The 21,690-nt window shown below is 40.0% G+C and overlaps 1 protein-coding gene across 1 annotated transcript in view; it reads right to left on the bottom strand.

Moving 5' to 3' along the window:
- The window catches only part of col25a1 (collagen type XXV alpha 1 chain), a 200,075-nt gene that overhangs the window by 55,844 nt on the left and 122,541 nt on the right, over nt 1–21,690 (bottom strand). The window contains exons 5-7 of the mRNA XM_074699304.1: nt 11,669–11,695; nt 8,500–8,526; nt 356–427 (exon numbers count right to left, since the gene is read on the bottom strand). Of these exons, the coding sequence (XP_074555405.1) occupies nt 356–427; nt 8,500–8,526; nt 11,669–11,695 (126 nt within the window). The remainder of the gene's footprint in view (nt 1–355; nt 428–8,499; nt 8,527–11,668; nt 11,696–21,690) is intronic.

Below are 21,690 nucleotides of genomic sequence, written 5' to 3'. Positions count from 1 at the left end.
GTTTGTGCATTAGGCACCAGCTGAAAAATGTCACTCTGTAAAGTAAAAACCATCAAGCAAAAATATACAAAAATGTGTGGTCCATTATTGTACTGGATTACAAGGAGTCTAAAAAATATTCAGCAATTTAACTTGTAGGGAAAGTGCTTTAAGAAGCGCCAAGACAGTAATTCCTGTACTTTAATAATGGCTTGTTTTTTGGAATTTCCACATTTCCCCTCAACAAAAACAAAAAGAGTGAACAAGTGCTTGTGACAGGTCTGTCTGAAGGCTTGCATGCAAACTGCAGGATGCCAGGAGAGAAGAGATTTGGTGAGACATGGCAGAAAGAAAAGAAAGAGGATACAGCCACTACCTTAATGAGCCGCCGCTTAATGAGCTGCTGGTCAGCGGAAAGAAAGCCATGATTGATCTTAGGGAAGACCATCTGAGCAGGTGTGTGAAGTCAAGAAGTCGTAGGTCAGAGGTGAGAGAAGGTTGAAGAAGGATGAGGTCCCAGAAGAAGAAGGAGGAAGAGGAAGAAACAGATTTTGTTAGAAAGGCCTGTGTTCATGAACCCCAGTCCAGCACCTTCACAGAGGGGAGAAATCCACACTTTTCAAACATGGAGGTGGTTTACTTCAGAAGTCCTGACTTTAATTCTTTTCTTTTTGGAGCCAGGGCCTGTTGTGACCACCTCCGGGGTGCAAAGATGCCACAATGGGCTTGCAGTCCCCCAGAAAAGTGGGAATCCCTCATCCTCTGTTTGTGTGCTGTCATCATCTTCATTGCGCCTGCTGCTAAGTCAGACCCCAGGAGCTGCACACACTGAAAAAGCTTGGTTGACCCTCTGTGTTGAGGTTGATTTCCCCTTGTTTCTTTCACTGCCTGCATTATTCTGCTGATGTCCATTGGTATTAAGTGGTTTCATCAACAGCTGAAACAATCCTCGAGGCCACGATTTAAGCATTTGTGGTGAACCATGGGCATCAGCTTTACAAAACAAAAAAAGTTTGCCACTTTGGTTAATCATCGAGTATCCCTCTAGGAGTTCCTTCCATTCACTTTAGCATCAATGGACACCAGCCAGACCAGTTCTTGGATTCAGGATGCACATTCTTGTTCCAGCCAGTAAAATGCCACCTTTGCTTTCAACGGGGAAACCTGGCATGAAGCATGCAACCCAAATCTCAAGTGAACTAGCTGCAGTAGGGGACGATTGACTGGCTGTGATTAATTGGATGAGGGTTTTTCCTGGGCCGAGTCTATCATTGAGCTTTGAGGAAAAAGCAGCCGACAGTGATTCATTTACTCCCAGTGTGTGCTGCCGGAGGGGTCGGACGGAGCAGCTCGGCGGCATCACCACCGACAAACCTTGACAGTCAGGATCTGATTGCTGTGCAAAGCAGCCAGCGTAGGGAGACCAGGCAATCCCTGAAGGGACAAACAGCAGAACATGGCACAACACACACGTGACATTCAAACACTGGATGGACAAAAACAGTTAAAGCTGGAGAAGATAAGCATTGTACTATTACCTATTCTTACAATAAGCTGTTTCATATGTGAAAAAGGAACATGTGTTTCAAAGAGGGACAGTCAAAAAACAACATGAATGGAAATGTCAAACAATTACTTTGAGGACAAGACATCTGAATTTAGACCAAAACAAGAGCAACATTTCATTTCAAACAGCTCCAAGTTTACTCTCTGCTTTGAAACAGTGTGTACAATGGCACATAGACTACTCTTGTGTCAAGCTAAGCAACCATTTCCTCTTGTTTTCCTCCCAATATACAGACAGAACATGTTGTGGAGATGGTTATCATAAAGGAGACTTTGAGCTATGAAGTGCTTGGAAACTGAGTAGTCGCGTTGTTGATGGAGCTTTAAGGAACATCAAGGGACCGTGTTTGCTGGAAATGCAATCAAATGGTTTCCAATTCCCTTGACAACAGACATCATGACAGATGTGAGGTACTCATGAAAACTGAATAAAGAAAGAAGAAAGCTTTGGGCTTACTTCTTGTTAAAAGGAAATAAGGGTTTAAAGCCGGATGCTAACTTTCATCTGAATCCAAAACAATGACATGTTGACAGCTTAACATGGCTTTGAATATTAAAACCAAATAAAAGCACTCTATTTAGTTCCAGAAGTTAGGATGTTGTTCAATATTTTGATGAAAACAGAGTTATTGGAACCTCATATTAAGCTTAAAAGGTATTTAATGAAACTGGGACAAAATGTGTTGATGTATGAAAGTATACAGTAATTGCTCATTTTGAATGTGATGCCAGCTGTAAGTTCCAAAAAAGCTGGAATAATACAACTAAAAGCCTGAAAAATGTGTGCGGTGTTTAAAATTAAGAAAAAAACCTAGAGAGGAAGATCTCCCAATAAGATTTGTTTACAACAAGTAAAACACAACTGGATTTAAAAAGCAAGAGGCTGTCTCTCTCAGATGAATAATTTAAAGGGGGTTCATTGTTCTGCGAGGGACTGTGTAGGGATGGGTACCGAGTTGGGTACTTTTGTAGGTACCAACCAAATTTTGTCAAAAGTACCGGGTACCAATTCATGTAAAATCAAAAGGTACCATGTTTAGGTACCTAAACCCATCCTTGTGACTGTGAGGGAGTGGAAGAGTAGGCGATTTTCTATGCTGGACATGAACACAGCATTGCAAGTTTAATATATACAGAAGAAAAAATTGTTAAATGAAAGAAATTTGAGATTTAATTAAAATTAAATGTTATCAAATTGATATTTTTTACCACATGAACACAAAAAAGTACCGGAAAATGGTACCGGTAAGCCCGATTGCCAGGTACCAGGCATCGGTACTGCATCGTTTCCAATGCAAAAGGTACCCATCCCTAGGACTATGAGAGCAAAAAGTTCAACAATTCCAGAATAATGTCCCTCAATGTTAAGTTTGGGACTTTTATCATCTACAATACATAATATTATCATAAGATCAATCTCATTTTAAGTTGAGGAGTACGATCAGGCACATATGGGACTTTTTCAAGATTACTTAGAAAGTCCCTTTAAATGTGCTGCAGGCATTAACCTTCAAATGAGCATACAATAGATTTATTTTTCTCAAAACGTGATATGTTGTCTTTGAACTATTTGCACTTCAACATAATTTCTAAATGATTAGCATACCACTAATTATTGTTATTATAAATATTTTACTCATCATCACAACTTTTAAAAATTGGAGGCAATATGTCCAAAGAAAGTCTTTGACAGCAATGAGTTTGCTACATAAATAAGTATAGCTATGCTAGATTTCAAATATTTTGCTAACTTAGCAAAGATTGTGCCACATTAGTTGTCCAACAGACCTGAAGAAACTGTTGCAAACTTTACCCAAAGACTGGCACACAAGCGTAAACATATCCTGCAAAAGATCAGTCTCCCCTCTATATTTAAGCTGAAGATAAAATCTGGCCCATACAAACACAGCTCTGGTGCCATCCCTCTGGTTTTCCAAAGATAATTCAAAAAGCATGGCTCATTAAGAATTTGGCTTTCAAGGCAGGCAGATCTGATTCAGTGCTGCAGGGTTGAACACAGCGATGGATACTCTTTCACTGAAAGACAATGGACATGCTGTGTGTGACTGGGACTGAAGCGCGGATATTTCTTAAGTTATTTATGACCTCAAACATTATTGAACTCAATGAAAAACAAGGAGTAGGTAATGGGCGGCAGAAAGAGTCAACTCATTTAAACACTGTTGTAAAATACATGCTACTGCTTGTGGCTTTTTTACTGGTAGATTAATTTTTCTGTGCTGAAAACAAGAGAAGAAGAATGATTGACCAGGTGTGGGTTGGTGCCCTCTCTTCCCTGACTCTGAGCTGATATCTGCCTGTGAGAATGATAATGACATCGCGGTTGACAGAGAATGCAAACTGTTTGCAGATTTCTTTGTTTTGCTTCTCTCCTCCAAAAAAACGGATGTTGGTTATTTGGTAAGCAGCTCTATTGCTCTGTGCTGCCGACAGCAAAACAACTTCAACTGTAGTAAACAGAAAAAAAAGCCACAATATGAGGACAATCAGCAACAGCCGTCAAGGAACGCTGGCCAGAAACAGCAACCCTTCAACCACACCAAGCGCACAAAACATCCCAAGCAAATGCAGGCTGTGGCATTTTCTGAATATCTATATGTGGAGTGGATAACCAAGTCTTTGCACACATGGTTTTAATACATTTAAGAGAGGAATAATACATTCATTTGAAGCCTCAGATTTGGCATCAATCTGATGCATCAAATTTATCTCGACTGAAAGTCTTTTAAGGTTTCTGATTTCAAACAGCAGAATGTAAGACATTTCTTTGTTCACCAAAGAGTCAAATCCTGGAAATTACACTTTCTTTACTTTGGAAGGCCACTGGAAATTTGTCAAATCCCAAGATGTGAGAAACAAAGCACTGGACAAACAAGGGCAGAATTTGGGGGAAATCTCAGGAATTTTTCCCATAAATGACCCAGTAATAGATCCGCTTTTTTTTTCCTGACACCTGTAGCTGTGTCATCAGTCAAGAGGACCACACACTCTCTTTAGTGATACATTCAGCCAGGAGCTTCTGTTCATTATGTCCCACCAGTGGAGCTGGAACACTGGCCACACATTTGTTTGTCAAACCAGGCAATTTATTATTTGTTGCTTGGCTAACCTTTGGCATTTGGATGTGACCTTCGACCTTAATGGGCCGACAAATGGCTGACCCTGAAATGTGGGGAGCAGGCAGAGGAAGTGTGTCTATGTGTGTGTGTGTGTGTCTGCCGGCCATGTGGTGTTTCTCACACAGTCTTTGGCCACCAAGACAGCAGGCTTTTCACTTGACCCTTTGATTTTACACAAAATGACACTCATAATTACATATAAACACAAACAGTCTGCCTTTTAGGTGGTCTAAGATAAGGGTTGATATACACACAGTCAGACTCTGATGTGTGGAGGACATGTTCTAAACATGCTGTGTTATTAAGACATGTCCGTATATGGATTTAAGAGCTCAGTGCTCATACATTTTATCTCATGAGATACCCTGTTTTTGTTTTTGTTTGTTTTTCCTGTGAAATATTGTTAGCTTTACATGGCACTGACTGAGACTTCAATAAATCTGATGCATTCTGGGATTCCTTTATCACTCCCTTTACAGATTTCTTGCTGAAATAACAATTTGCAGTAATTATGGCAGCTTGCTGACCTTAAGTTAAACCACACCCGCCTCAACTCACTCAAACAATGAACATTAAGCTACAGGCGCTTTGGCAGGTGTCACAGTAGGAGACATTTTTCATGAGGCCATAGATGAAGCAGAAAGATCACTTAACATCTTGAAGTCAGCAAAAGGGTCCAAACTTACTAACACTTACAGTTTTCAGTAGAAACATGATAAATTGCATCTCATCCCTACTGAAGTTAAGGTTTTTGGCTCAGTATATAAGAAAATATAACAGCTCCTTTACCATCTTTACCAAGAGAGTCTATCCGTTATTTTGGTGTTACAGTATTGTCATTAAAGCATCCAGCATAATGTTTGCCAGCCTTTCTTATCTTGGCTTTTACAGATAAGTTAATGAAGCTAAGCTTCAGAAGCTAATGTTAGTTTAATGAGAGCCCTTCAGACTAGGGGTGCACCGATCACAATTTTCTGGCGAATCACCAATCACCAATCTTTAAAAAGCCTGACCTGCTGATATCGAAATGGGCCGATACAGATTTTTAGTTTTTATAACTGACAGCATATACCTTCAATGTTCCAATCCTATTTTATTGAAAATCATTGAATAATACCTGTGAAACAATAAAATCTTTATGTTTTAACTTAACCAATAAAATGTCCTGAGTTTTAGGTCTCAGAGCAAAAAGCAACAATGGCTGGCTGTCAGACCTTCCTGGAGGTATATAAGATCAGTTTGGATGGATGGATTGATGTAAGGATAGGCCGATCACCAATCACCGATCCCCTCAAAGTAAGGAAATCAGCACCGATAGATTGGTGCATGTGTACTTCGGACAACAGCCAACAGTGATGAACAATCACCAAAGTACAAAAACTAGAATAAAATAGGCCAATGAGGTCCCAACAAACAAGGTGACATGATGAACAACACAGCTAGGAGCTAGCGATAGCTCACATTAAAGATGCTGAAGATAATTTCATATTTCTTTCTGTCCCGTTTCGGCCGGGAAACTACAGTATTTTACCCCTATTTCCCGCCATCCTCCCTTATTACTATTTTCCCATAATTCTCCTGTATCAAAAGAAAAAAAAACAAAACATTATTCTGCCTTGGCTCCTGTCACTAGCCTTGCGAGAAATGCCACCTGCAGTAGCCTGGTTGGCAGTTGTTGCGAGGTTAGTGGCGATAGTGGGAACAAGGGAACTTTTGTGTTTTCATTTAGGCTTTATTTTAATGTAGGAATATTCACAGCATTTTGATGTCAACAAAGGTAGGCCAATCATATTGGGATCACCTAACTAATTAGTAAGCTGTTGACAAGTTGTTTCTTAGATATCTTGTACTATCTATCTACCTATCTTAAAATGTAAGGGATACTGGAGCTTGGTTGGGGTGGTGGGACAGCTCACAGCAAGCGCTGGAAAATTTCCCTTATTTTCAAATCCAAAACATGACAGGTATGCTTAGAACAGAACTTCATCCAAAAGAAATTCAAATGAGTTTTTGGCCTTGGTTGTACAATCAACTTTTCTTTGAATGGTCTTAAAAGGGTCTTAAAAAGTCTTACAATAATTCTATAAAGATTGCTGCAACCCTTGATGAAATTCATTTCAAACTCAAGCCAATTCAAGCCAAACAAATAAAGTCAAGGTGAAGCAGCACTCACACTGCTATGCCTTCATTCACTGTTGAGACCTTTTTACACTGTTCCACTTCATTTACCGACTAATGCAATGTGAAAAGTCAATATGCCATTGTAGAGCTGTAATACAATTTGTCGCTGACCTAAACTGCTGCAGCCCTTTAAGTGTTACTGTGACTGTGTGTTAATTTGTACCTGTTAGGGGACAATTCTGCAGTAATTGAGAATAAATGAAACACTATCTGGAAGTGGACAGTTTATTTATGTTCTCTACAAGACAAATAGGACCTGGCTGGTGCCTGGTTCAAGTCTGTCAGCCACACCACACTGCTGTTTCCAAAGCATAAATCATTTAGCTGATAGAGACAGATGACCCCAGTTTTCTGGGTCAAAAGGGTAGAAATTATAAGCAAAACCAAAGAAAAAGTCTGGCCAACTGGTGATACTTTACCCCTCTCACATCGGAAGAGAGATTTCCTTTCAGTCTGTGAGCAGTGCTTCCACTAAGATTATAATCCAATACGCTTTATATCATTAAAAATTAACTTAGCGTATCACAAATCTGGACATGTATTCGTGGATTTTGTGGAAGTCTGAAACCACAAAATTTGGCCGTCATTTGAGGAGTGCCTATGTGTAACGTGAGACGGTTCACTTTGAGACCACTAATCCAATTTCACATGGAAGGTCATTTGTATTGACATCCAAATCATATGAAATGCGGTGCTTTGACGTGCCCGCAGGAGAGCTCACCACGTTAATTGGCAAAGTACAAACGTCTGGATGGGCGCCAACACAAAATTAGGATCAGATCCACTTTAGAGATGGCTGCTTTTTTTTTTCCTAACAACACAAATGGCTATGTTCTCCTGTCACTGTTCCTCAACCTCTATGTGCTATCTATCCTTAAGACAGCCAATTACAGGCACCTGAAGCAGCTCTGACTTCATATTATCCACTCCTGATGATGACATTAGATATAGCAGAATTGAAAATTGTGTGTATGCAGGCACACATGCTCCCCTGTTTAATGCAATCTACTTTGAACAAGCAGTCAGTCTGTTTATCAAGGAGTGCTCATTTTTTGAGCATTATTTGAGAAAAATGAGAGTACGCTGGCTGCGAGGTAGAGATAGAGCCATTCATTTCAGAGTCTGTGGAGCACGGAAAAGCACTCACATCATCATCATTTAGAAGCCGCACTTTTATAGAAATGTCAAACTACGGAGCTGGAAATGATTAAAGCCTTGAATACGGCATGTCACATCCAGGACTGCAGTGAATCACAAGTAATTATAGAGACAGAGCTAGTTGGCTTTTGATTATGGCTGAGATTGAGCACATATCCTCTGCAAAAGGCGCTCTGCTCATTTGCATTTTGAAGACTAGAGGTTAGAATAAAAGGTCTCCAGATACTACAACCACGCTGTGACTTTCGAGGTATCTCGCATGTTCGTCTGCCCCTTGTCTTGATGTTGAAATTTGCAGTGCTGAAATGCTTGTTGTATTTGGCCAGATGAGAAGCAACACAATCCCAGGAATTTCATGCATCTCAAACCTTTTACCCACAATTCTGCTGGGGGGGATACACACAGACACACACACACACACACAGTCACATTCATCGGCTAATCACAAGAAGATAGTTTGGTATAAACCACATACCCGTGGTCCCTGGTCACCTTGATCCCCCTGTGGAAGGAAAGAGAAAGAATAAGTCTTAAAATGTAAGAGTGGAGCTAATGCTAATGAGCTGAGACACACTGAGATCACCACACATATTGGAGAACACACCAGTAAAGTAAAATAACACAGACATCCTCAACTATTCAGTGTGGTAAAGGGTAAAAATCACCTATGAAAACATGAACTGACATAAATTGGGTATGAGAGAAAGAGTAGGAAAGAGCACAGTGGTGCAACGTTTGCTTGGGGAAGTAGAGGGGGTTGATCCCAGGCCAGATTTTATGCCCCAGAGATCTTTGGCTGTCCGCCTTTTCCGGGGGAATCTCTGTGGACGGAGCAAATTCCTCAAACACAGAACGGTGGTTTCAAATCAACCTGTGTGTAAAAGACTGTGGGTTTATCACATTAGCTCACACTTTCGTTGCAGTCAACTGACGGACAAACCAAATGTTGGAGTCACAATAACCAATCATCTCACGCAGCCTGCTGCCTAATTGGCTTGTTTATAAGTTTAGCCACGGCAGCAAAACGAGACAGAAAACTCATCACACATGGATGGGAGTTTTACCCAAACTCAAACAAACTTGCCAAAACAATTTCATATAAAACAGCTCTCTGAATTTTGTCATTTTTCATCGGGGCAGCTGCGCCAGAAGCAGATTTATTGGGGAAATACTTGTCAATGGCCACACAGATGCAGGCGGCATTTCTCTTAGGCCCACATTTGTTTTTAACTTCATCAAACTGAAGCCACAGAAGTTTGCATGAGAGGTACTAACAACCCGACTCTGTTCTTCACACTTATAATTACATACACTCGTTAGTCATTTAAATCTGGTTTTATAAGTCACGCTAATGGCTTCTAATTTCATCTTCGAGGACCTGCAAATAAGTTGATTCATGCCCCATTCAGCACCACCATGACCAACGTCATCCTACTCTCAGCTTATTCAGAATCATCAGTCACCAGAGAGTGCAACTTGATGTCGATGACAACTGTGTCTCTGTGTGACTTCACCTCTCACGCTACTTCATTTACGTCTTGAATTTCACAGCACAATAATCCTGACAGCTCACAAAATGTGAATAAACACTTCATCCAGTCATCACTGGCCTGTAAAAGTAGAAAGACCGTGCCCAGTAGCTTTCTATGCAAATGCTCTTTAATGCGTTTGTTTCCATTATAGGTGCATCCAGGGGCTTTATCAACTTAAGTGTGAATTAAGGGATTACTGTGGTTTCATTCTTTCAAAGCAAAGGCCCCAGTGCACATTTGTCCCAGAGTCCTGCAGACTTATAAACAGACAGTGTGGTTATTCTGCATGCTCCACTGCTGTTTTATGGAGGAGTGCTCAGCGAGGCATTTTAGGGCTCCAACTTGGGCTCTGCCTTTCAGTCATTAATGCACTGTGCTGTGGATTTGTGAACGACCAGAGAATTTAAATATTCAGACTGTGAGACTTGAGGTCAGGATGACTTGAATACGAATCACTGCTGCAAATGCCAAATGACAGTGTTTATGGACCCACCGACTGAGTGGGGCACAAAGAAAGAGTTATTCTGTTGCCTTGACCTGAAAAACCATGTTACAGTCTGGATATCAGAATCAACCCTAACCGTTCTCAAAGGAATGGATGGGCATATCAAAAAAAAAAAAGAGCAAACCCACAAAGATATAAGACGAACATTTAATTTGAACTCAGGGTGAAGATTGATTGGGATCAGGTGAATGCCATGCTAGGCTATGCTATGCTAAGCGAAGGGAACTAGCTGTTGGCTCTAACTTAGCACAGAAATAGGAGAGAATCATTATCAAAATTATTGCAACAGACACTTAAAAGACATATCTGAGCGTAACAACAAGCTTGACGTTCGACATGACCCTCCTTCACTCGCTAGTAAAGACTTTTTCTCCCTAGCTAGTAAACCTGCCAGTTTCCTCTGGATTAAAGAGACAACATATTATCAAAAAACACAGTAGGCATGAAGGAAAGCCACTTTTCATCTGCTCATCTGCAAGGTAGGTCAACCAATACAATTCAAATGTGAACTAGCATAAGATGCTAATTAAGCTAAAGTCACCCATAAGCTAATGCTGATCATTCCCAAACAAGTTCAACAAAGTTGTCTGTTTAGCATCCTCCTTTAGCTTTGTCTTTTCACTTATGTTAAAGTGTAGAACATTATGTTAACTTAGTAGTGCACTAACAAGCCTCTCTTCTCTTTGACAACGGTAACTGAATGCAGTGAATCCCATCACCAGAGCAAGAAAGGTCAAAGACTATGTGAGATCTGTAATGGTTGGTTTTTCACAGCATATTACAGCTGTCACAATGTCCTCAAAAAAGAAACTATATGCTTCTATTAGAGCATTTTAACTAATATCTTGTCTTTAATTCTGCGCTGCAATTTTAATCTTAAAATCTGTTTTAAAAATCTGCTTTAAAAATCTGTTTTAAAATCTATTTTATTTTATCTTTTTAATTGTTTTATCATATCTTTTAAATAAATCTCATTTTTAATTGAATTTTAACTGTTTTCTATAATTTGTTCTGCCTGTAAAGCACTTTGAATTGCCATGCTGAAATGTGCTATATAAATAAACTTGTCTTGCCTTGCCGTGCCTAAAAGATAAGCATGAGGCTAATTGGTTTAAAGACGGGGCAGTGCTGATTCTCTGTTTGTTGCTACCTGCCATGATCAGTAGACAGACCAGGAAGGAGCAGCAGAAGATAAATACTGAGGTTGGTGACTGGTTAATTTAGCTAATAGCATTTTTAAACTGTTTTCCACTCACAGTAGATGATTTTTTTTTAAAAAAAATTTGCCATGATAAGTACATAAATGCATGATACATCTGTAGCTAGCATGTTTTTTGTTTCAACAGTTGTATTCTTACTTTAGGGAACTCTCCAGATGTTCCTTTTTCAGTCATTTAAGAATGGAACTGTAATACATATTATCAAAATAATAATAATAAAAAAACACAAATGGTGGTCTTTTTCACTTTGTTATGAAAAAAAACAAAGGATATAGTGGAACAGATACTGAAAGCACATCACTTAGACATTGAAACATGTTATAATGTTACCACTTCACAGGTGTCCAACTTGCAAATGAATAAGAAGGAAAAAAAAATTACACTCACCTTTTCACCTTTTGGACCTGGAGGACCCTAAAAAAGAGAGAGATAAACAGATTGTGTAAAATTTTGAGTCACTCAAAAACATGATTGAACTAGTCCAAGTCTGTTATCTTATTTCTTCTGGTGCCGTTAAAACCCAAAGAGAAGAAACAGTTCACTAAAGTAACTGTCAACCAATCACGTCAGCCAATAAACAAAGCTGCACAACAATGCTGAAATTTTGAATTTGGAAAGCGAATGTTACAATCAAAAGATTAGCAAATGAGTTTTGATGAAACTAACTGTGTGTACTCTTTTTCTCCTTCAGTATTTGATTAAAACGCCCTGTCACAAAGTGGGAACCAGTCCTTCAGCATTGTAGACAGCAGAGCTTAAACAAACATACAATTAAAACCAAAAACAGGCCCAAATCAAGTCCATGTTTACACAGAGGATCAAGTCCAACAATCTCCAACCGAGTACTGGCAAGCACGATGTAAAAATGTGCCCCGAACAAGAGGAATACCTCTTTTTTTCCATTCTCTTTACTGCTCTTTACACAGCAGTTTTTGTGTGGCAGTTTTTTTCATCCAACTTCAGTCAATCAGCAGGCGGGGGCTCCTGGGTGGGCTCTGGTAAAGATCATGACTGCAGTGGAGGATTTGACAATGAGGTGTGCATCCGTAAGCAGGAGCCTAATGAGCCTGAGCACAAAAGAACCGGTTCAACATTCAAGATGAAGGATGAAGCACATTACGCTGGACTCTCATTCTTCCTCTGAGGTTGCACTTTGGGGAAAGTATCTTAGGAAAAAATCAGTATTAGATCAGTGTCAGAAGAGTGACTAACTGACCACCCGCTTAGCAACAAGATCACTGTGCCATTTTTACTGATATTAATCTGTTTTTCATCTGACGAGGTCTCTCTGTCAAATATATTTGTATGATCTAAGTTCCTTTCACTGGTTGTAAGATGAAGTTGAAATTTGCAAATGGATCCTAAATCACTTCTTTGGTGTGTGAAACTGTGCCTCTCTTCTTACGTCGTCACTGACTGTGTGTCTGCCAAAGAAATGTCTGTTTTACCTTCAGGTGAAAAGAACAAGTTCAGCTTTCACCAGTGTTACTAAAACAGCTCTGCAGTGGTTACTTCTCCTTCTCTTCTTCTGGCTATTATTGATCAAACTTGATTAGTCTCTGACAGGCAGACAAAAGCACTCTGACACTAATGCATAGATCAGTGACATAAATGTAACACCCATGTTTGGAGGCCATCCTTGTGAGTCTATGGACCAGCGATCCAGAATTATAGGCCTGCAGACAAAGACGAGCTTCCAAAGCACTGGCACACAAAGCACAGTCTAAATCTGAAATGCTCCAGAGGTAGTCCAGTCCTTTTCCACCGCCAAGTTCCACCACTGTGCTCGGGGGGAGTCAGATTTAGTCTGCTCAGTGCCTATGGATATTATTTTTGATGCACAGTTAACTACAAATGGCTTTTAATGTATGTACAGAAGGGGATGTGTTCCTCAGTGAATCTACATGAGCGCATGTTCCAGCTCTGATTCAGTTTTTCCTTTCCTATAGCGGTACTGAGACTTGAAGATTGACAGATACAGAGCACCCTGATAATATGGACTGTATTGTAAGGTGACTGACATGACATCTCCCCAAAAATGAGTCCAAAACATTTGGAGCTCCTTCAATTGACTGGCTGCAGCACAAGTCACAAAGCCTTTTTGGTGTTAAGATATTCAATCTAACGCTAAAATTAGACATTTGTCAAAGCATTCATTTTACTTTGAGTTTGGGTTCATTAACTTGCACCATTATGGATGGGTACTTTTCATTTGAAACGGGTTTCAGATTATTGTATTGACTATCACACTGCAATGTTACCCTGTCCTGCACTTTAAGCAGCATCCACTGCCAAAAATGATGGTACTCATACGGATATGAAATCAGCTGTGCCTGATATTTCTTAGTCATGAGGTTGTGAATCTGAACTGTCAGACTGTGGAATGTAATGCCCCTTTTATTCAAACCATTTCATTTTGACAAGCTTTAAAAAAGCTGAAGGGGAAATGCATCTTCAACACACACATGTCTGAGATGCTTGGACCAGCTGCTTACTGACTGCTCATAGAAAGAGCCACAACACACTTGTAAACACAAAAAGCCCCATTATGAAAACAATGTTTCCGATTGCGGTTGCCTGGGGGGCAATAACAGCGGCACCATATTGGAATCAGCAGAGACTTTAACTTTTATAACGATGTCGAGGCATTCCAGAGGGGCTTAATAAGTTTCCAGCTTGTTCCTGAAAATGGAAGGCAGCTAAAGAAAATCAGGCTTTTGAGAATGAAAATTGCCTTTGGATAATACAAGTCTATTGACAGGCTGTTACTGCACACATGTGAATGGCTGCACACACAGAAATACATAAATACACCCACTGCAGCTCCTAGCCTGGGACTGTTAGGGTGTTTTATCTGGCTCTGGAAGATACAAACAGTTGGCACAAGAAAATACTGAGCTGAATGATTGGGCAGAGGAAGTTTATGGAAAGAAAAGAAAAATCTGCTTTATAAGATTTAGCATTTAATAAATTGAGATTGCCTTACGATAAGTGCAACAACACAGAAGGGCTTGATCAAATCCACACTGACTTTCCGCAATAAAAATAAAATATGCTTATTTTGTTGTCAGCAGTTTCCAAAGTTCTGTGTTTTGAACTTTATGTCAGATAAATTGCAGAACAACTTCCTTCGCTTTTAATAGCTTTGACTTCAGCCTTACATCTTTTCTTTAAGGTTTGATGTAACTGTTTATTTCCTACTGACTTTAACAGCCTGAGCTACTGACTTTTCCTATTAGGTATCCTGTTTGTTTTTATATTTTAATCAATTATTCTGTTAACTGCACATTAATTATGCCAAGCTTTCATCACATTTTATTGTAAGAAGTGAAGCCAAACTACCACCTCATGACATACTGCGCTGATGGAGCCATTGAATGTGCAGAAGCTGTCACCTGAGCTGACATCACGCTCCTTCTGCTGAGACACACACACATTTAGCTCACTGATAAAACACTAATGACCCCTCAGGTTGGGGCAGCAGATGTTGGGGTGAAGCACAAACTCACGGTAATGAATAGTTCGATGACTTTTGTTTTGACATTCCACCTTTCCTCATGTACCAGTGACGAGCCGTGACTTGTTACAGTGGTCATGCCGAAGTGGTAACAGCAGCGAGCGCCCATTTTTTATCCATTTATTTATCAATAAAAACATGTTATGTGTTTTTCACAGAGCCCTGGAGGTGTCAGGCTGCAGAATATTTTATTAAGGCGAGGCGACGCCTTGCACATGTTAATAAAGCGTTCCCTCCACGCAGTATAGTGAGAGAGCGGGATAAATAAAGCGTTACTTTGCTATATTATAGTGAGACACCTCTGGGGCTCTGTAGTTTTTTTTAACTACTATATTAACTCGATTTTGATTGACACTCTCTCACTCACGCTTGCCCATGCAACCAGCATCAATGTGTTGAAATTTACAGTACAAAGTAGAGCCCAACCAATTAATCAGATTAATCGGGCCAATTATGCCTGTCACCGATTAATCGACATCGGCCAAAATGTAGCCAATTATAAAAACTTTTGCTCCACGGAGATTCTGTCGCTCCTGCTCCTGTGTGTCTGTGTGTTGGGCTGCACACTGCCCAAGTGCCCGCCTCCTCCGTCCACCATTATCTAATGTAAGACTATAGAACGACGTTTTTAGCATCATGTTAGTTGCTTTTTTGTGAGATAAACAGAGATAAATGCTACTGTTAATTCACACGTCCACCATTATCTAATGTAAGAGTATAGAACAGCGTTTTAACATTGTTTAAGTTTCTCATTGTGTGTTTACATTTTTTTTCTTTTAATACTTACTGTGTTTAAAGTTTGACTTCTTTATTTATTGTGTTTACAGCTTGTTCTTATTTATCATTGGTTTACACTACAGTTCTTATGTTGAAAGTTTTATAATTTAAGTTTCTTGTTTTAATTTAATCGTGTTCTGTCTCTGTCTTAAATCATATGGGTATTATAATAATTTGTGATTATATACAGTATATATCCTGTGTATATCAATGAATTTATTATATATATCTGCCGATATATTGGATATCGGTTAATATATCGGATATTGGTTGATATATCGGATATCAGCCGATATATTGGATATCGGCTTATTTTTGGCCCCAGTATCAGTATCGGCATCGGCCCCAAAAATCCCATATCGGTCGGGCTCTAGTACAAAGTATGTGCGAAGATGCGCGCTGTGAAGGTTGTTTAAATCACCATAACCTGTCGTAGTCCAAACTGTGTCTTCCCTGGAAAAAAGGAGACATGGTCAACAGAACAATTTGCTAACCTGTGGAAAGCCAGCTGGCCATTTATGTTTGTCATAATTGCTAGCTTGAAAGTGAAGGACAAAATTCCTTGCCGTTTTTGTGATGACTAATTCAGGAGTAGGCCGACCACTTGAAATTATATTCTTCTTTTCCTCAAAAGTTCTCCGGGAAAATGGCACTGAACGCAAAGACTGAAGACTGATTTCGCTCATTTTGACTCCGCTACTGTGGCAGTGAAGTTATGAAGTTAATCCAGCATTGGCAGATAAGCTGCTTCACTGACAGCTTTTTTGCCATTCAAAATGCTCATGTACAGTAAACACAGCCTCTGGCACTCTGATACTACTCAGTATCACAGCGTGCATGCGCAAAACAAGCTGCCAGCTTTCCAGCTTCCCGAAAACAAAACGGGACAGATTAAGCAGGAATTTAAGACCGAAACAGTACAACTAAGGTACTGTATAATAGAACACACTGACAAGAATATTTTCAATGATTTTATTGAAAGGCTTGGGCATGCACTGCATTTATAGCTTATTATGACTGCTCGCCCCTGTTGTGTACTCTGTTACTCTGATAAGGCACACTGAAAAAATCCTCATTCGTCAACAGAGCTGCCAACTATGATGTCACAGCTGCACCTTCTAACATCAAATATCTCCTTAAAAAGAGACACCTGAGACAACTACACACTTGCACATGAATTTGACCCATTTTCCATTTTCTGTGAAAGAGGAGACCTATTTTAGGAGCTGTACTGTGGCCAGCCAGCAGGGGGCACTAAAAACATTATGGCTTCACTATAGAAAACCTTTTGTGTTGTGTTTTACACTGTTTAAGACCATGACTTTGAGTTAAATTGACCTTTTTGCATTGGCTAGTATCATACTTAAATGGAGTCAAGCTCCTCAAGCCAACACAGAACACGTGACAAACTCACACTAAAAAACAACGGGCTCACTGTCAACAGTTGGGTTATGCGTTCATGTAACAGGAATCTATAAATTATAAATACTCAGTTTAAAAATAATCCTTAAAAACCACTGATCTGTTGACAGTATCTATTATGTGAAATGATTTCAGCAATCCACTCTGCAGTACTTACAGGCAGATTTATACTTTACAAGAGACTTTTTGCTTTGGAGACACCAAACCTGACAAACCTTGTTCATTTCACTCTTTCAACTGCTCGTAAAGCATGTGGAAATGGTTTGGCTACAGAGCCTGCACCTGCTCATTATACGGCCCATCATTTGCACATCACTTGGACAGGCAGCACCCACTGGAGCTTTTCCAAAAGCTTGAAGCCAGTGCAGTGATGTTTTTTTATAGAGACTATTAAATCAGCTCTCCTGCGAAGACTATTTCAAAGGATGAACTGTACAACAGTAAAAGTGCAGCGGGTGTCTATTTGTTGAGTGCTCTCTGCAGCTTTCTGGTTTCACTCTGCCCTCGAGGAAGGTTTCTAATCAGCACCTGTGTATGTTTTACGCATCTTTTTACCGCTCCTGCTCTGGCTCCTTCTCAAAAGCAGCCCTCCAGCAGGTGCTCCGTGTCTCATCAGGCTGCTTCTGTTTGATCAAACCTGCTCACTGGGAGTTCACTTTGAACATGATAAACCTGCTACACTGCGCTTATACCAACACTTCAACACTTACTTTTAGACAGGAAAAATGAATAAATTAAAATACGTAATATACTGATAAAACTTTGAAAACATAGTTCATACTCTGGTCGAATTACTGGGGTGCCAACACTGTGAACTTGGATCCAATACTGGCAAAAACTGAATGATAAAAAAAAAAAAATCAATTATTTCTTGTATTCTTACTTTTGGCTGGTAACCTTTGGACTGTGGTGTGTAATACCTCATCAACACCCCATAGGGTTAGCTTAAATCAGGGGTGGCCAACCAGCCAGAGACCAAGAGCTGCAAAATTACCGTGGTACTACAAAGAGCCACATCACACACGTGGTCTTACACACTTCCTCTTATACATAAATGAAATGACATAAAATGAAAATCAAAACATTTCCATTCATCTATCTATATAGCTATTAGCACATGAGCGATTGAGAGGAGCACGTGTAGAGAAGAGAAACCGAAACTTAAGTATCAACCTCATCACCCAAGTATTGATCAATAATGATCCCAATGTAGGCATCAATATATCAATATTTTAGGTTGATCAGCACACCACTACTCAAAACTATACATAGATCTATATATATTTTTTAGGACTGGATTGAAGAGCAGCACACCAAAAGGTAAAGGGCCATATGTGGCTCGCGAGCCACAAGTTGGCCACCCCTGGCCTGGTTCAAAATACAAAGGTTGCAGGTGACATCGTTCTGTCCTGTCAGACACTCTACATCAGAAACTCAAACAGCTGCATCCTTATGAGATCTCTGAGATCTGGGATGAGCATTAAGATAACAGATCACTTTGACTTAAATTATGTTAAAAGTATTCAAGTGCTAATAATTTTGACGTCTAAGCTCTTGCTGAAAGTTGGACAGCTGGGAAAAAAGTTAACTTCCACTCCCTTGTCTAAAGGTAATATAATCCTAATTCACTGTAAGGTGCATACATTAACAAGAGTATATTTTTCTTTTTGCACTTGATTGGCAGACAGCACAGACTTATTAGTGCTGCTGAAGCCTCATTATTATGATTTTAAAGGGGGATAAGTCTCATTGTGTAATGCTTAGCAAGAAATCTAAGCTTGCTCCAAAAACATTTCCAAAGAAGTGGATTAAATTACAGAAATGTTCATTGGAACCAAGAATTTTGTGGCTTCCAACACACATTTCCTTGGTACCACAGATGGTGTGCTGTTACGGTAAGGGCAGAAGAATTAAAGCTACCAAGGCTCTTTTAAGATTAGTCTCAGTACAGTAACATAAAAAAGTAACTAATATGTCCTTCATATGTTTGTTGATGACCAGACTGCAGTTGTCCCAAAGCAGAAACACTGTTTTAACTTATTGAAAATGACACATACCAGGTTGATGGTAAGCCTCACATCTTCTGCTGCTTTACACTAGGCAAACTCACGTCAAGCTTCCATCATGAGATGATCAGTAACAGAACATCCTGTGCACATGTTATTGCTGAGTTTATGGTGGGCCACTGGATCAGCATTAAGCCACTTTCTATCCAGATACGTGCATAGCTTCTTGGTCTGGGCCAAACCATGACCACTGTCTCCTGCACTGGCCTGAATGAGCTGCTGGTGTGAAAAACAAAAGAGGAAACCTCTGCCACCTTCAAAAAAGAGTGTGGGAGGATTATGGGGAGATCTGCAGGGAAATATAAAATGGCAAAGAGAAGTGGAGCCAAACCCACAAGCGACATGAACGTTGCCATTCAAATCTGAAAATATAAGTTACGACACTTCATATTACAGGAAAGAGTAAGTGATGTTCAATAAAATGATCCTGGCACCAAGATTTATTTCATATGTGGCTCTCACTGCACATTTGTCTGTTTTTGATTGAGTCTGAATTTGTCAACTATTTGTTTTTGTGTTTCTCTCATCAGAACAACTTTCATCCAATTTGCGGGCTCAGCAGAAGCCTCCTCCGCTGTTGCCTTGTAGCAAAGTCTTCATCACAGAGTTAGATTAGAGTAGAATAGAATAGAATAGAATAGAATAGAATAGAACTTTATTGTCATTGTAACAAGTACAACGAAATTGAAGTCACAGCAGTAATCAAGAAAACAAAAGTAAGAAAGTGTATAGAAAGGGCAAAAAGGTCCATAAGAAAATAGGTGATGACAGCTTGTCCATCACTCTCCAGTTCAGCCAGCCTCCACCTCCACAGGGTCCAGGACTGAGCTTCTTCAGTCATGCTCCATCTCTGTCTCCTAGATCCTGTCTGCTCACAGCAGGTGAAGCTCTTCCAACATCGTGTCTGATGTTAGCTCCGTTAGCCATGTCTGTGAATAGCATAATGCTATTCTGTCTACTGGTATTCCTCTGTTGTTGGGTTAGCATGGCTAGCTTGTCCATCTTATTGGAGATAGATCTTATGTTCCCAATAACGATGGATAGAAGGACAGGTCCATGTCGTCACTTCTTAGCTCACACCTGAGAACCAGCATGTCATCCTCACCTCCTTCTCCTCACCTTGTGGGAAGACATCAGTCCTTACACCAGTTAGCATTGACATGCTACAGGCTGCTAACAGCTGAGCTCACATGTAAACAATGCAGCCATGGTTACATGTAGGATCTCCAGACAAACACAGGAGCAAAAAGTGGTAAAAATATCACTGAAGCCACAAAAAGTTTGGTGTCCATGACCAACAAATGAGCCATACAAAGTAATGACCCACTCCAAATACAAAGATGACGAAAAAGAGACGAAAAAAAAAAATGACAAGAAACGGACAGAGAAGAGAGAGCTGCTGCAAAAGGCAGCCATAGCTAACAGGGTGGCGCCTAGCAACCTGACGTATCTCCAATCTAAACATCTAAATTATGAGTTTGGCAAAGTGCGTTAGTCATGCACCCAATGTCACTTACAGGTAAGTGACATTGCTTACTCAAGCAAGCAAGTAGTTGATCTGGGTTTGACTCAAACTGATGGCCCCTTTTCTGCATTTCACTCCACATTCCCTCATGGTTTCCTGTTCCATCAACTGTCTTATCCTCTCAAGATAAAGGCTTAAATTAACTTTAAATTAATCACAGTTGAACAGTTTTGGACCCTGAATCTGAACCAGAGCGGCCTGCAATCCTACAATACTCAAATACATATTAACCTCACTTTTTAAAGTTTTGTCTAAGCTTCATGTTGAAATCCAACATTTTAACTTAATATTTGGTTTTAAACCATGAAAAGTAAAATATCACCTCTTAAAAATCAAAAGAATTATTACAGAAGGTATTGAAACACATGAATATGTATTTCTTTCATCACATAAAAGTCTATTCCTAACAAAGTGAAATAGTTCAGACAGCGATGACATGCTCCTTTCCGGGAAGGGTTTACATAAACTTACAAGCTAAAATTTCTGTCAAACTTCAATAATGTTGTATAGAGTTCAGGACACTGAATATCCATTTTTCACATTTGTTCTCTCCTATAATTTACTCAAATCATAAAGGATGAGAGCTCTGCAGTGCTCGCCTGACTGTTTGAGGGGCTGGCTAACGTCCACAGCTTTAGCCATTGTTGACATGAGCAAAGATATTCTCGTGGGTTTGGCTGCGAGTTGCTGGTACAGTCTTGTGAAACAATCCATCTAATCCAACACGATGCAGGGAGTGGGGAACAGGGGATGCATGTAACCTCTGTCTGGACTCGGCTGTATACATTTTCATCACAGTGACCTGTTAAATGTACTAAAGTCCAGAAAATCAATCCATCAAACGGAGCTCATATCCTCCATGTAGAACCTGGGCCAACACGGCTGGCAGCGCTTGCTGCAGCTCGGAGAGCTGGCCACATGGATTCAATCATCTCACCCTGGAAGCGCTGGCATCTCTGAGAGCACAGGCCAACAACTACCACTTTTACAACCTCTTCTTTACAGGCCCAGGGTTTTTCTCACACAGCTACACAATATTAATAAATGTGTGTACACAGGAAGTGCAGCAAAGGAATCCTCCAGGCACTGAGTGTTGACAGGG

Source organism: Halichoeres trimaculatus, unplaced genomic scaffold (assembly GCF_033239565.1).
Source record: "Halichoeres trimaculatus isolate MK-OKI-2021-1 unplaced genomic scaffold, fHalTri1.1 fHalTri1_scaffold_22, whole genome shotgun sequence".
NCBI classification, from domain to species: Eukaryota; Metazoa; Chordata; class Actinopteri; order Labriformes; family Labridae; genus Halichoeres; species Halichoeres trimaculatus.
This window is presented reverse-complemented; position numbering and strand designations above follow the sequence as displayed.